General features: G+C 41.5%; 2 protein-coding genes across 3 annotated transcripts; one reads left to right on the forward strand and one right to left on the reverse strand.

The window, feature by feature from the left end:
• Window positions 1–1797: 1797 nt before the first annotated feature.
• LOC111954856 (PHD finger protein 23B) lies at window positions 1798–5290 on the reverse strand. 2 transcript variants are annotated; one of them, XM_023974762.2, is made up of 5 exons: window positions 4920–5290; window positions 3744–3775; window positions 3520–3612; window positions 2701–3337; window positions 1798–2088 (listed from the first exon to the last, which is right to left on the reverse strand). In XM_023974762.2, exons 1-5 carry the CDS (start codon window positions 4945–4947, stop codon window positions 1895–1897), a joined length of 984 nt encoding a protein of 327 aa, XP_023830530.1. In that variant the 5' UTR covers window positions 4948–5290; the 3' UTR covers window positions 1798–1894. The 2 variants fall into 2 exon arrangements, with proteins under 2 accessions (XP_023830530.1, XP_023830534.1); XM_023974766.2 differs by lacking the exon at window positions 4920–5290 and adding an exon at window positions 3875–3945.
• Window positions 5291–6181: 891 nt separating this feature from the next.
• Window positions 6182–8467, forward strand: elp5 (elongator acetyltransferase complex subunit 5). The gene is made up of 8 exons (XM_023974779.2): window positions 6182–6497; window positions 6601–6661; window positions 6762–6842; window positions 6953–7164; window positions 7352–7527; window positions 7628–7723; window positions 7816–7916; window positions 8011–8467. Exons 1-8 carry the CDS (start codon window positions 6443–6445, stop codon window positions 8117–8119), a joined length of 891 nt encoding a protein of 296 aa, XP_023830547.1. The 5' UTR covers window positions 6182–6442; the 3' UTR covers window positions 8120–8467.
• The last annotated feature ends 6734 nt before the right edge of the window (window positions 8468–15201 follow it).

The following is a 15201-nucleotide window of genomic DNA, read 5'->3' on the forward strand; positions in this document are numbered from 1 at the left end:
AACTTCAATAAAATGCATTCCTTACAATATATTAATCTACTTCACATATACTGGAAAGATAAGATACAACAGGTGCTCCCCAAAAAAGAAAACATTTTATTTTTCAAGCTACAGTTAAAGAAAAACAATATCAGATGCCGAAAATATAGCATTTGCTTGGCTCTTTTCCCCTCTCTTTTCACTTTCACATATGTACAGTCATCGAAGAACAGGGTATATACACAGAGAATCGAAGGGAAAGGTGGTGGCGAGAGTGCATTTGCTTTTTGGGGACTAAACATGACTCTCCCACCAACAAAAACAGGTAAAACCTACCAACATAAACTTCCACGAGTCCACGACTCTGATATCAACTGATTTTTCTGTACACTACAAACAGTCAACTTTGTTTTTCGAATGAGAAGATCATGAGGGGAAGAGATTTGTATCCTATTCTGATTAGGGAGCAATGTCAGCATTTTCTGAAAAGTTAACCAAAAAACAATAACATGAAAAAAAACAAAAAAACATTTTACAACCATTCATGCAAAAAGATGTTAGAGCCACTTTGACAAGGTAAAGCGACGATTCTCCAACTTTTCCCACCACGACAGTTCACAACAATGACATTCCCAAACCAGAAGTATCTTGATGAAAAACAATATACACACAAAACGTAAATAAAAACAAAACAAGCATTGTAGATTGAATTTGAAGGCTGTAGCCATGTCAAACCGTAACCAAAAGGGCAGTCATAGGACGCCATTGTCATGCTGAGGGAACTCAGTTATCAAGCTGTGCTGTAGCAGATGTCTGTTGACAAAAAAACAGAAAGGGTGAATAAAGCAACAAATATTTCTGGATATGGGCTGCATCAAAAAAACTTTCCGGCACAGCCCTCAGTTTATGAGTTACAGGCTCTTAGCAGTTACTGAAACTATGAAACTAAAGAAATTAACTTTCCAATGAAAAATAACACCTCAAAGGGGTGTTTGGTTTGGGCTCGCCTTTTAAAACGTGCACTCTTGTAGCACCAACTGTCTTTGCATATGTCAATGGAATAGATTCAACATTTCAGATTTGATCTGGTATTTGTTAGAATCTGAAAACATCCAATGAGAGACATCTCATAGGGGCTTAACACTCAGTGATAAGCAGGTACTGAGTGTTATATTAGACAAAGAAATTCATAAACAATCGCAAATCGAAAGCTTACATGAGAAAAAAGTAGCTACAAAAACAATCAAATAAAACGAGAGCTGCCCTTCTAACACTAAAAAGAGAAACTTAAGGACAAAAATAAACAGGAGTATCCGTTTTCTTTTCAGAGAAAGAAGGGGGTTGTGCCTGTGTCATGGTGTAGCAGTCGCATTGCATTGATTACTGGTTGCAGAGTGTCTCACAATAGTCAATGTACCATTATAAAATACTAGCTTTTTTCCTTGAACATTGACAGACAGAAAAGTTGTCCATCAATGTCCTAAATAAATAATTCTCTATAACTTGTCATGCACCTTATGCTATGACCTTAACATGAAAACCAGGAGATGGATATCTGTTTGGGAGTCTAACATTTCAATGAAAAAAATCTCAATTTAGTAAGAATACTAAGCAAGAGAAGCATATCTATTTGTATGTTACAGATAATAAAGAGATCTCCCCCCAATGTCTTCCTGTTTTAGCCCAGTTTTCACAGAGGCAGAAAGTGACAAAGAACCTACATGAATAAGTGAGGATAGTGATTGTCAAAAAATAACACCTAGAAAACTAACGATACAGTTGCTGTCCAGGTGAGGGTTAACAATCAGCTGCAGGCATCGCAGAAAAGAACTTGGATGTTGTAGTGGAACACAGAAAATAGGGTAGATTGAAAAGGGATATAGGAGGGATATAGTCCCTCCCACCCCCTCTCTCTTTAGGGATCTTTCTTTTGCCCCGACCGTCGAGTGTCCCTGCACTTGTGGCAGTAAAAGATGTCAGGGACGTTGGACTTCTTGATCTTGGCGCACGACAGATGGACCCACACGCCGCACTGGTTGCACTCGATCATGGGTCGCCCCGCAAACGGCTTACCGCAGTAACAGGTGATTAAGTCCCAAGAGTCGTCACCTGTGTGAGGAAGGAGGGAGAGAAAAAAAAGAGGTAAGAGGGGGCATATCATAGTGGTACAAGTAGCGTTGGGTTCAGTGGGCACCTAACGGGGGCAAACGTTTTCAAAGAGAAGAGGCACTTCAACTGTTTTGTTTGTTGAGGTCTTATTTTATGGGCCCCTAATTACTTATTTACTTAGAAACTACACGAAAACAGAGTAATTACATCTTTATTATTTATTGGTTACATGGTGACTCAAGTTCCAGAAAGTACCAATTGTTCCCAAGTAGTTTCTCATTAAATACAATGTTCCCCTGACGTGATTCCTTATTCTACATGTCAGAGAGGCATGCTTGTTCTACATAACATATTTTTTAATCTGAAGCATACAAAACATTGTGTCCTGCTGAACACACCCCAGGTATGAGCCTCTGGTTTAGAACTCACGGAACAGACCAGTGCATTAATATGGATGAATTACATGCCAAGCATTTTACCAGCCAACACTGCAGCCATAGACTGACACTGAAGTGATGCATCTTGTGTGAGGAGATTACTGCACTCACGTTTACAACTTGAAAGATATTTGCGCTTCCTTGTCCACGGCGTGGTCAGTATGAAATCACTTACCCGACTCCACCATGATGTCCTCATCAGCGATCCAGGTCTCGCCTTCGCTCGAGCTCATTTCTGCCTCCCGGTTGGACTCCTCCACCTGAATCTTAGCCAGCCCCTGCATTCCTGGTGAGGAGACCCCGTTCCCTGTCAGGTCATCTCGGACCAGGCGCTCCCCGGGATGGGCATGGCCCGTCTCTGAGTCTGTCTCACTTTGTGTGGCCGAGCTCTTAAGCTTTTTGAGGGCTTTGGCCTGCTTGGGGTTTTTGCTGCGCTTGATACGGGCCCTCTTCTCCCCGCCGCTACTCCCGCTTTCGCCCCCGCCGCCAATGGCAGAACCCATCGACAACTTTTTTAGCTTTTTGTCCTTCTTGCGCTCTGCCTTGCTGCCTGCCTGGCTGTCGTACAGGGAGTCTTTCAGGCGCATCTTGTCCAGCAGGGAGCTGTCGGAGTGCATGCGGCGCATACTCTTGCCCTTGTTGGCACGGGCCTTGCGGACAAACGTGTGGATGGTGTGCAGGTCGTTGCCGCCGTCTCCCCAGCTGGCCCCCAAGGAGCTGCCGCCGCCGCCTCCTTCACCACCACCCCCGCTTTCCCCTGACGCCCCTGAGCTGTGCGGAGAGCTGGAGGATGCTGGCGACCATGGACCTTCCTACACAGCCACAGGTGTAGCAGAAGAACAATAAAGAAAACAGTACAGGACAAACAATACTTGATGCATAGGGTCATAAATGTTGTTTAAAAATGTGGTAAGTTCTCAAACCCTATTAAAAGACAGACACACACCATCAATAATGGGGTAACTTGATGTCCTGGTGTGCCTAGTTATCCTACCTCTTTAGGATTGGGGATATAGCCTGCATATGCCAAGACAAAGTTGCAGAACTTGTTAAAGTCTTCTACGGTCCTCTTTCTCCTCTCTGGAGGCTAAAGAGAAAAAAACAATGGCATTCACACAAATTAACCAAGCTAATAAGTCATGCATACAACACCAAAGAAATTGTGAACAGGATCAGAAGGGGGGATTAAAGTAAACGTCACATCAGAAGTCTATTTACCAGAGTATCCGTTTTGCACTTCAATAACGAATCTGTGTGGAAGAAAACAATATTACTATACTACAATCTGTTCAGATTTGTAAACAAAATCATCACGTAAAAAAAAAAAAAACGTCATCATCTCCACTAACCCATCCGCATTGAAGTATTGTTAGCTGCTAGCTTGCTGTTGGTCTATTTTTGTTCGGCCTTGCGATGTATCTATTCTAGAGAATATAGCGATAACTAGCTAACATTAGCAATGAAACATGCAATGAAACAACTGAACCAGGCAATGGTTCAAAACGCAAAGTCTGCAACCTAACGTAGCTGGGGGCATTTCTATTCTAAAAGTAGCAAACTAGCTAAGTTGATGTCTAGCCTCGTGCTGCAACGTCAGTCAGCAAGGATAACGTATTGCCTTTTTAGCTAGCTAGCGTTTAGTTGTCTAAAAATGAGTGAATACCTGCCCTGTTCACAAACTAGCCAGCTAACGTTACCGCCAACAACATTGTCGTGATAGTTTCACCTAACGGGCGACGCAAAGAGAAGACCGTTTAAGATATCCATGGTTGGCTATGTTGGCTAACAGTAGTTAGTTAACAAACGTGAAACATTGTGAGCCAACATTAGCTCACGGCTGCGATGGCGTGGGGAGCCTCCCGAATTTTGAACATGGCTAGGTAGCTAACAGCATCTGGCTAACTAGTTACAGTAACTTGTTAACCAACGAGCACTATTTGCTAGCTAACTAATGTTAACTATTCAAGACATGTTAACGTTAGCTTGCTGGCAAAGCAACAGACATTATGGCTCCATTTGCTTAGCACAAACTTCTAGGTAGCTAGCCAGCGGTTAACATACCATTAGCAACCAATGACATGGTTAGTTAGCAAACATATATAGTCTATATATAGTTATCGTTACTGCATAAAAAAAGATAACTATGTGTATATAACTATGTAAGCTAATTTACGTTCTCGACTGTTAGCAGCGATGTAACAAACTTCGCTAACTAGTAAACTGCCAGTTAATGTTAACGTTGGATAGCGTTAGTTCGCTAGCCAACTAGCATGGCGATTGAACAACCAACAGTTGCTTCACTGAAGGAGGATTTTTAACAAAACCGAGAATGTCTGCCAACTAGCAATGAACTCAATATAAATGTACTATGTGAACTGACACTTTTAAACGTACCTTGGTGTTCAGACATTATTTCAAGCATTGTCGCCTCAGCAACAAGGCCCGTGATGGTAGCTACCAGGTAGCTAACAGCGTCTGTGCTTTTCTCCTGACTTGACTACTGACTGTGCGGGAGAAGCCCTAGCCAAGAACGGAGTAGTCAACACCACTCTTCGAAGCCAAGCGAATTTATTGGAGTTTGTTGGCTTGTGTTCTGGATAGTTCAGCCGGCAAGGTACCGGGCTAACCAACAGAAAATGCAACAATAATTCCGATTAGCCCGTTTAACAAGATAACTAGYTAGCTAGCTAATTGCTAATTTCTTCGTCACAGCAGCTATTGCATACATAATCCTGGCAATCAAACTACTTTAGTAAACTAACGAGCTAAGTCACCGGAGAAAAACTGCAGCAGGTGCATCCATTGTATAGGACAAAAGCATTCAGGTAACATATTTTTTACATGCAGTTGACGTTGTTCCATAACACGAGCAACTATCGACAAGAGTTTAACAAAATATACGTCTACTCCGTGTAGCCCCTTGCGCGCCTCCTCGAGCCATCAGCGATGTCAACTGWTTGCAGAAGCCCCTTGTGGTTGCCACAACGCAGTGACAGCTCTGCGCTTTGCTGGGTAGTGTAGTTTAATGTGTGTATATTCTTCTTAATGAGGACGGACGATAAATCCATAGAACAACACTACCCATGTGCCATTGCACCTACCTGAGGTTTATTTGTATCTAACTCAGTGGTCTGTATAGCAAACATGTAAAAATGGTTTATTGCACCAAACACAACCACCACACCATCCAATTACAGTAAGACCRCAGTGTCGTTTAACTAAGACTGTAATGCCTGTTCTCCAACATTTTCGCTGTTATGCAAGAAAATGTGGTCAAATAGAATTCTAAATTTTTGACAGTTAACAATGACCCTTACTGAATCAATTTCAATGTCAGAAAACATGCGCAAAGAAAAACAAATTGTCTGCATCTACCATAAGAACCTTCATTAGGCCCCTGCAGGGACCATCAGAGGTCCCTTTCAGGCAGGCTTGTATATAAAGTAGTATCAACGAGTTAACTTAGATACGTATTTTTGGTTGTTGAGTCAGTTAGACTATGCGCATTTCAAGGTTATCTTTCAGGCAGGCTTGTATAAATCATGTAAGAATCTAATTTACTACATTAATGATTTCATGACCAAAATATAGACAAGAACGGCATCATGCTTAGGCGCAAGCGCGAAAGGGGATACAAACCGGATGCTTATGGAGCATTGAGTTTCCCTGGCACGAGCTGCGTGACTTGTACATGGAATACAATAGTACAACTTCATTATTCTCCTAAACGCAAACTTCGGTGTTCCATCTATGTCCAGTTGACAAACGCTTGTCATGAGAATTGTCATCAGATTTGTAGGGCAGCATCAATATTTGAAAGCGGATGAAGAGGCATCACACGTAATAACCGACACTCTTGCTACAACGTTAGCTAACTATCTGGGCAGCTAGGAAGCTGTTTAGCCTGTAACGTTAATATGTTGTTGGAAGTTTTGCAAGGAACAGAAGCGGGAGGATTCATTTTGATACAAGGTAAATATGCTTGCTGGTGGTAAACTCGTCATTGTTTTCAGAACCACAGACATTAGCTAACTACCTAGCTTTTTTTTTTGTTGCTTTTGCGTTACTTTGACAGATTCTGTGAATTACTGTGGTCGACACCTCCTGAAAAGCTGCATCAATACAGCGCTTAAACGGTAAATAACTTACCCATGACATGAACATTTTCGCTGTTATCTAGTTAGTATTCATATAGTTTGTTGTGCGCTAATGTCATACCAATATATTGTGTTTCAGGGAAGAAGTGGTCCATGTATTGGGGTTTGAGGTTAGTCAAGAGGAACTCAATGATGGACTGGACAGAACATCTGCACAGAGGTGACTATAAACAAATAAGAAACTCCCTTTAGATGGGAGTCAACACTACTAGCAGATTTCTTGAGATCAAGCGTTAACTTGCTCATGTTTTCCCCGGACTTTGAATATAGGCTGCACTTTCACAATGCCTACTCTGACCCTCTCGGCTGGACCGGTAACTCACCGTTTACGGTCCACCAGTTTACCCTAGAGGACATCGGCACTCTTCTCAAACAAACACCTCAGGCCAAAGCAGTGACACTTGTCATTGACTCTCTGTCGTGGATTTTGAGGCATCACGACCCTGCTGCTATCTGCCAGAAACTTCAGGCTCTCAAAAAAGGTTTGTTATGGTACTTATAAACACTGTCTTTCTGACTTGACCAGCTCCATTTTATTTCAACGCTGCAGAAAGAGGTTAGCTAAGTTTCTCCAATTTCATCAATATTGATGCCATGTTGTACATTGAAGTCAGTGAAATTGTTTGGCTCCAGTTCAGTTCAGGCTCCACTTAATTCACTCGTCTTTAGGTGGAGTTGTGAGAGCAGTAATTGGTCTGCTGCACTCAGACCTGCATCAGCGAGGCACTGTGGGAAGCATATGCCACTTGGCTACCTCAGTCATCACAGTGGCCCCAGGGACCAGAGGACTAGGAGCTGTCGCCAAAATAACAAGACGCACCAAGTCGGGCAAGCTCATGCAAGATGTAAGAACAGTGGAGCATGGAGTGCTGCTGGTTTGAATTGAAGAATTGAACTGTCTTAGCAACTTTTCTGCTGATTGAAGGGTTGTGTGTCGGTTAACAGGAGGAGATCTTCAGCATCAATGAGGACCTGACAGTTACAATACAGAGCAAACGCAGTCATCCTGGAAGCACACCGATGAATACAGACGAATCTGAGGTAGCACGCCTGATATTGATTCCTGACATGCACAATGTGAGAATGATAAGGAAAAAGCCAATGGTATTGTATGATTCTCTTGTTTTCCCCAGGTGGATCCAACAGCCAACCTGACCTTTAACCTGCGCCTGTCTGATACACAGAGAGAGGCCAAAGAAAAACTGCCGCTTCCCTTYGTCTTCAGTAAAGAGAAGTGAGATTTTGTTTTCTGCCATGCCTTTTCTACATATGCTGTCTTGCTACTGTCTGAGGTGTTTATCGAACTCTCCCTATTTGTCTTCTTCCAGGAAGTCAGCACTTCTGCACCCGGGCACCGGTTCAGGACGGATCCTATACGAGCCTGATGCCAATGATGATTATGACCAGGAGGATCCTGATGACGACCTTGATGTCTAGAGGACAGGCTACTAGCCATGTAGAGCACAGTGCCCTGCTCCTTGCAGTTAATGCCACTTTTGGACATTTACATGCCGGAAACCACAATAATAGCCTGGGTTCCTGCCTGAGATATTTATTTTACTTTCCCAGAGGAGATTTAAATGAAAGTTTAACAAAATACCAGGCTTACCGAATGCCAGTTTTTGCAGTGGAGGAAGTTTATTTGGGTGGAGTCTGTAAGTATAGGAGATATATTGCTTSTTACAACAATCAATTCAGGAAAATTTCAGCGGAAGACTGAATGATGCTGAGATCAGATGCCTACAGCCTACGACAGGTCTGTTTAAATAAAGGCTACTGTTTGCAGTTTGTCTGTATATTTTCTAACAATTTAGTTATTATTTTGTAATGAAAATCCCTATACTATCACATTTGTAATGCCTCAAATTGACACCTTTTTGTACAGAATGCTTGCAGTTTCTACTGCAAACCACTGGTGTGGGAGCTTGAGTCTGTGGCCCTATTGTTCGGTTCTACGCAGGTCTAGTCAGACCCAACACGTTAGCCACATGAAATCACATAGACTAATGATAAAATAGTTCCTATAGTTTGTTGCTAATTTTAGGCCTTTAAAGGAGCAACTGAGTTCTTGTGATGGCCCTCAAGGATGCAATTGTATACCAACTCAATGGTCAATAAAAGCTTGGCACTGGTCTACTCTCTAAAAACAATCAACATCACTGGCATGGAATAGTCAGCAATGAATATACATGAATACAACTTAAATAGCTTGGCTTGACTTCTACGTCATCAATGATGATAATATAAAACAACACAGTGCTTATTGGGGTGGCAGGTAGCCTAGTGGTTGGAGCGTTGGGCCAGTAACGGAAAGGTTGCTTGATTGAATCCCCGAGCTGCAAAAGTAAACAGTTAAACGTTCTGCCCCTGAACAAGGCAGTTAACCCGGTAGGGTGTCATTGTAAATAAGAGTTTGTTCTTAACTGACTTGCCTAGTTAAATAAAGGTAAAATAAAAATGATTATCTGTGTATTTCACCATGTTTATTCAGGGTAATAATTGCAGGTGAATAGTGGGGAACTGCCACTGAGGATAAGGCAGGACAAACTTGCATTAGTGTACTGGGTGAGGTTGAAAGGGAGTTCAGAAGGACATCCAGCGGTCACTGCAACTGGGGAATGCTGGGAGCAAGGAATGGGTAAGCAGAGGGTGTACAGGTGGACAATTGGCCAGAAGGTGGTAGAATATGGACTGGGGGAGAGAGAGAGAGATAGGGTGGCAATTGCATTGGGGTGCGTTCCTCTGTGGCTGCTTCCAAAACCAAGTGTAGATGTGGTTATGAATGGGGTGAGACGGTGTGTGGAGAGGTATATAGATAATTGGTGTAATACATTTTTAAGGATATTTATTGCTTCAAAGGATCCAGTCAGTGGTAGGGTGGGGGGCAGGGGTGTATATCCCAGATTTCAATGTTAGTGTATGTAAGCGGTTAACTGATTATGTGTCAGTGTATGCGGCCCAGTTTATGGCCATGATTATAGGTTTGAGATGGGTGGAGGAGGTGAAACCACTGAAGATAGGCAGGTTGGATATGGGAGACTTGTTTGCTTAGMAGTTGATTTTGATTTGTTAGTGGAGATGATGTTGCTGTTAATGGGATTGGAGAGGATGGGAGTGGTGGTAAGCTTTTGCTGGGTTCCCGCCAATGTGGGTGTGGAGGGTAATGAGAAGACYGATGTGGTGGCTAAGAATGCTGCGAGGAGAGGGGGTAGATATTCAGGTCCCACTAAGCCGCAGGGAAGTCCTTAATTCAGGCAAAAGGGCTTGATCTATGGCAAAGGGAGTGGGATGTTAGTACTAATGAACAGAATTTAATGTAGGTAGGCCGTAACACGCCGCATACTCCAGTACAGTAGGTGGCGGTGTTTGCACCTTAAAAGTTGTGATTCCCCAACCCAATACTTTTTTAGTTTTTATGTTATTGCGTTATACAAACATTATACAAAACAACATAGAAATATCACACATAACCAAAACAAATTTTTAGAGACACAAATAAAGTATATTACCCTATAGACACGTTACATTTTGACAAATACTGTACACACTTCTTTGATAATTTGGTATTTATATATTTTAGGGATGTTATATARTATTGTAAATCAATTAGAAAAATATTGAAACTTTTTTTATCCCATGAACTTTTTTTATGAAAACTTTTTCCCAATAAAATCAAGAAATTCAAAATCCAATCAAATTGGATTGGTCACATACCAATATTTAGCAATGTATTGCGGGTGTAGCGAAATGATTGTGTTCTAAGCTCCAACAGTGCAGTAGTATCTAACAATTCACAACAATACACACAAATCTAAAAGTAAAATAATGTATTTAAGAAATAAATATTAGATTGAGCAATGTTGGGGTGGCATTGACTAAAATACAGTAGAATAGAATACAGTATATACAGTTTAAGTTGGAAGTTTACATACACTTATGTTGGAGTCATTAAAACTCGTTTTTCAACTACTCAACAAATTTCTTGTTAACAAACTATAGTTTTGGCAAGTCGGTTAGGACATCTACTTTGTGCATGACACAAGTAATTTTTCCAACAATTGTTTACAGACCGATTATTTCACTTATAATTCACTGTATCACAATTCCAGTGGGTTAGAAGTGTACATACACTAAGTTGACTGTGCCTTTAAACAGCTTGGAAAATTCCAGATATTATGTCATGGCTTTAGAAGCTTCTGATAGGCTAATTGATATAATTTGAGTCAATTGGAGGTGTACCTGTGGATGTATTTCAAGGCCTACTTTCAAACTCCGTGCCTCTTGACATCATGGGAAAATCAAAAAATTGTAGACCTCCACACATCTGGTTCATCCTTAGGAGCAATTTCCAAATGCCTGAAAGTACCACGTTCATCTGTACAAACAATAGTACGCAAGTATAAACACCATGGGACCACACAGCCGTCATACCGCTCAGGAAGGAGATGCGTTCTGTCTCCTAGAGATGAACRTACTTTGGTGCGAAAAGTGCAAATCAATCCCAGAACAACAGCAAAGGACCTTGTGAAGATGCTGGAGGAAACAGGTACAAAAGTATCTATTTCCACAGTAAAACGAGTCCTATATCGACATAACCTGAAAGACTGCTCAGCAAGGAAGAAGCCACTGCTCCAAAACCGCCATAGAAAAGCCAGACTATGGTTTGCAACTGCACATGGAGACAAAGATCGTACTTTTTGGAGAAATGTCCTCTGGTCTGATGAAACAAAAATAGAACTGTTTGGCTATAATGACCATCATTATGTTTGGAGGAAAAAGGGAGAGGCTTGCAAGCCCAAGAACACCATCCCAACCATGAAGCACGGGAGTGGCAGCATCATGTTGTGGGGGTGCTTTGCTGCAGGAGGGACTGGWGCACTTCACAAAATAAACAGCATCATGAGGAAGGAAAATTATGTGGATATATTGAAGCAACATCTCAAGACATCAGTCAGGAAGTTAAACCTTGGTCGCAAATGGGTCTTCCAAATGGACAATGACCCCAAGAATACTTCCAAAGTTGTAGCAAAATGGCTTAAGGACAACAAAGTCAAGGTATTGGAGTGGCCATCACAAAGCCCTGACCTCAATCCCATAGAAAACTTGTGGGCAGAACTGAAAAAGCGTGTGTGAGCAAGGAGGCCTACAAACCTGACTTAGTTACACCAGCTCTGTCAGGAGGAATAGGCCAAAATTCACCCGACTTATTGTGGGAAGCTTGTGGAAGGCTACCCAAAACGTTTAACCCAAGTTAAACAATTTAAAGGCAATGCTACCAAATACTAATTGAGTGTATGTAAACTTCTGACCCACTGGAAATGTGATGAAATAAATAAAAGTGACAATAAGATCATTCTCTCTACTATTATTCTGACATTTCACATTCTTAAAATCAATAAAATTGCAATCAAATGTATTTATAAAGCCCTTCTTAGATACAGCTGATGTCACAAAGTTCTGTTCAGAAACCCAGCCTAAAACTCCAAACAGCAAGCAATGCAGGTGTAGAGCAACGGTGGCTAGGAAAAACTCCCTAGAAAGGCCAGAACCTAGGAAGAAACCTAGAGAGGAACCAGGCTCTGAGGGGTGGCCAGTCCTCTTCTGGCTGTGCCGGGTGGAGATTATAACAGAACATGGCCAAGATGTTCAAATCTTCAATAGATGACCAGCACGGTCAAATAAATAATCACAGTGGTTGTCGAGGGTGCAACAGGTCAGCACCTCAGGAGTAAATGTCAGTTGGCTTTTCATAGCTGATCATTCTAGAGAGTTGAAAAACAGCAGGTCTGGGCAGGTAGCACACGTCCGGTGACCAGGTCAGGGTTCCATAGCCGCAGTCCAGAACAGTTGAAACTGGAGCAGCAGCACGGCCAGGTGGACTGGGGACAGCAAGGAGTCATCAGGCCAGGTAGTCTGAGGCACGGTCCTATGGCTCAGGTCCTCCGAAAGAAAGAAAGAAAGAGAGAAAGAAAGAGGAAAAAGAGAGAGGGAGAGAATTAGAGAGAGCATACTTAAATTCACACAGGACCAGGATAAGACAGAATAAATACTCCAGATATAAGACTGACCCTAGCCCCCCGACACATAAACTACTGCAGCATAAATACTGGAGGCTGACACAGGAGGGGTCGGGAGACACTGTGGCCCCATCCACGATAGCCCCGGACAGGGCAAACAGGCAGGGTATAACCCACCCACTTTGCCAAAGCACAGCCCCAACACCACAAGAGGGATATTTCACCACCCACTTACCATCCCTGAGACAAGGCCGAGTATATCCCACAAGATCTCCGCCACGGCACACCCCAAGGGGGGTGGGTGGGGGGGGGGGGTGAACCTACTGACCTAAGACAGGGAATTTTTATTTGGATTAAATGTCAGGAATTGTGAAAAACTGAGTTTAAATGTATTTGGCTAAGGTGTATGTAAACTTCTGACTTCAACTGTATATACAGTACCAGTCAAACGTTTGGACACACCTACTCATTCAAGGGATTTTCTTTATTTGTACTATTTTCTACATTGTAGAATAATAGTGAAGACATCAAAACTATGAAATAACACATATGGAATCATATAGTAACCAAAAAAGTGTTAAACGAATCAAAATATATTTTAGATTTTAGATTCTTCATAGTAGCCACCCTTTGCCTTGATAACAGCTTTGCACACTCTTGGCATTCTCACAACCAGCTTCACCTGCAATGCTTTTCCAAAAGCCTTGAAGGAGTTCCCACATATGTTGAGCACTTGTTGGCTGCTTTTCCTTCACTCTGCGGTCCAACTCATSCCAAACTATCTCAATTGGGTTGAGGTCGGGTAATTGTGTAGGCCAGGTCATCTGATGCAGCACCATCGCTCTCCTTCTTTGTCAAATAGCCCTTACACAGCCTGTAAGGGCTCTATATTTCCATACTTGTACAAAACATTTCACGATGCAAACAATCCCAATATAAATGCTCTAGAATCAAATGTTCCAATTCAAAAAAGCTACATTAATGACATATTTAGAAATAAGACTATTACAAGGATAACATCTGTGAAGGATCATGTAAGAGACTTCTCTGATTAGTCCACCCACACAGCCATTTCATATCAAATGAAGATGCCCACTGAAAATTTGCAGCAGCGGTAAACTTGCTGTAAATAATTTATCTGACTAAATCGTCGTTACATTTCTTATTTAATATATTGATGCCATTAATTTATACACTATCACTGTAACTTAGTGCATGTAATGAAAAGCTTGATYGATCTTTCAGTAAAGTAAGGATTCCATTGGGAATAGCTTTCATTAAAATGTCATATTCCTTACACAACATAACAAAGTTAGATTTGGCTAATAAGTCATTGTAAGTATAAAGATTACCATTGTAATTTATAAGCTGATTAACCACAAAGACGTTATTGGCAACCAATTGTGAAAAAAAGGTTTTATTTCTATATTTAATATCACTGTTATTGTAAATAAAACATTTGTGTGGAGAGAAGTTGTGCTTGTATAACAAGGACCAGCACATTATAGGTTGTTTATGAAATTTGGCTAATTTAACAGGAAGTTTACCCACAGCATTATGGCATTGGAGTAAAAAATGAAGCCCCACAATATTCTGGAAAATAAAATGTGGTATTATATTTAAAAGACTAAGGTTTTTGAGATACCTTTTAACCCAGTTCCCTTTTGTAGTCTGGTTAAACAGCGTAAAATCTAAAACATTAAGACCACCATCACACATMTTTTTATTGAATAATAATTGGTCGAGAGAGTTACACATAGATTTACGAATCTCTCTAAAGAAGCTCGAGATAAACCCTCTGCCTTTGACAGGAGAACTCTAACCTGAAGAGAAAAATCTCTTGCCAACTATGATCATTTTTTAAATATATATATTCAATTAAGCGATGTACATTAATTGCTTTCATTTCGTTAGTATTTCGTGTAATTTTGACACCTAAGTAGGTTACTACATCTTTCACATATTCTAGGARTCATTGCATCTTTAAGTGCGCAAATTTCACATTTTGCAATATTCAATACCAAATCTTACACTTGAGATTATTGCTCTACTGTATGTGTAGCTAGAACCTGATTTTAATTTCTTWAAAAAGTACTGCTCGTTCACTTTTTGTTTGTCTGCTTTCCACGGAGACGTGCTGCGCGCAACCGTCAGTTTCGAATCGTATGAGAATACTTTTCTCCCCGCGGAAGTGACGGCAAGGCGGCTCGCAGTTCGATTCCGGATTTGCTGTAGACTGCAAGCAGTTTTCATGTTGACGTTTGTTTGTTTTCAATCATAATTTTTCTTCAGATACCACGGAGCAAATACGCGCACGAATTACTGCTTTCAAATTGCAATGGCCGAAAGTTTTTAGTTATTTTTGTCAAGGGTTCAATCAAGGTGGTGGTCAGCCTACCGAGCTAGCTAGCTAACGTTACTAGCTTGTCGGCGAGAAGAGCTGCGTGGTACATTCTGACCGTAGCTAGCCAGATTGGCATTGGATAGCAGTCATCGTGCTAG

This window comes from Salvelinus sp. IW2-2015, linkage group LG3 (genome assembly GCF_002910315.2).
Source record: "Salvelinus sp. IW2-2015 linkage group LG3, ASM291031v2, whole genome shotgun sequence".
NCBI classification, from domain to species: Eukaryota; Metazoa; Chordata; class Actinopteri; order Salmoniformes; family Salmonidae; genus Salvelinus; species Salvelinus sp. IW2-2015.

Excerpts from the sequence above, each read along its gene's own strand:
- LOC111954856 (XM_023974762.2), bottom strand. The coding sequence starts at position 4,947 with ATGCTTGAAATAATGTCTGAACACCAAG. Across the intron at positions 3,776-4,919 it reads AATAATGTCTGAACACCAAG|ATTCGTTATTGAAGTGCAAA; the intron begins GTACGTTTAAAA and ends TCTTCCACACAG. Across the intron at positions 3,338-3,519 it reads ATATCCCCAATCCTAAAGAG|GAAGGTCCATGGTCGCCAGC; the intron begins GTAGGATAACTA and ends GTGGCTGTGTAG.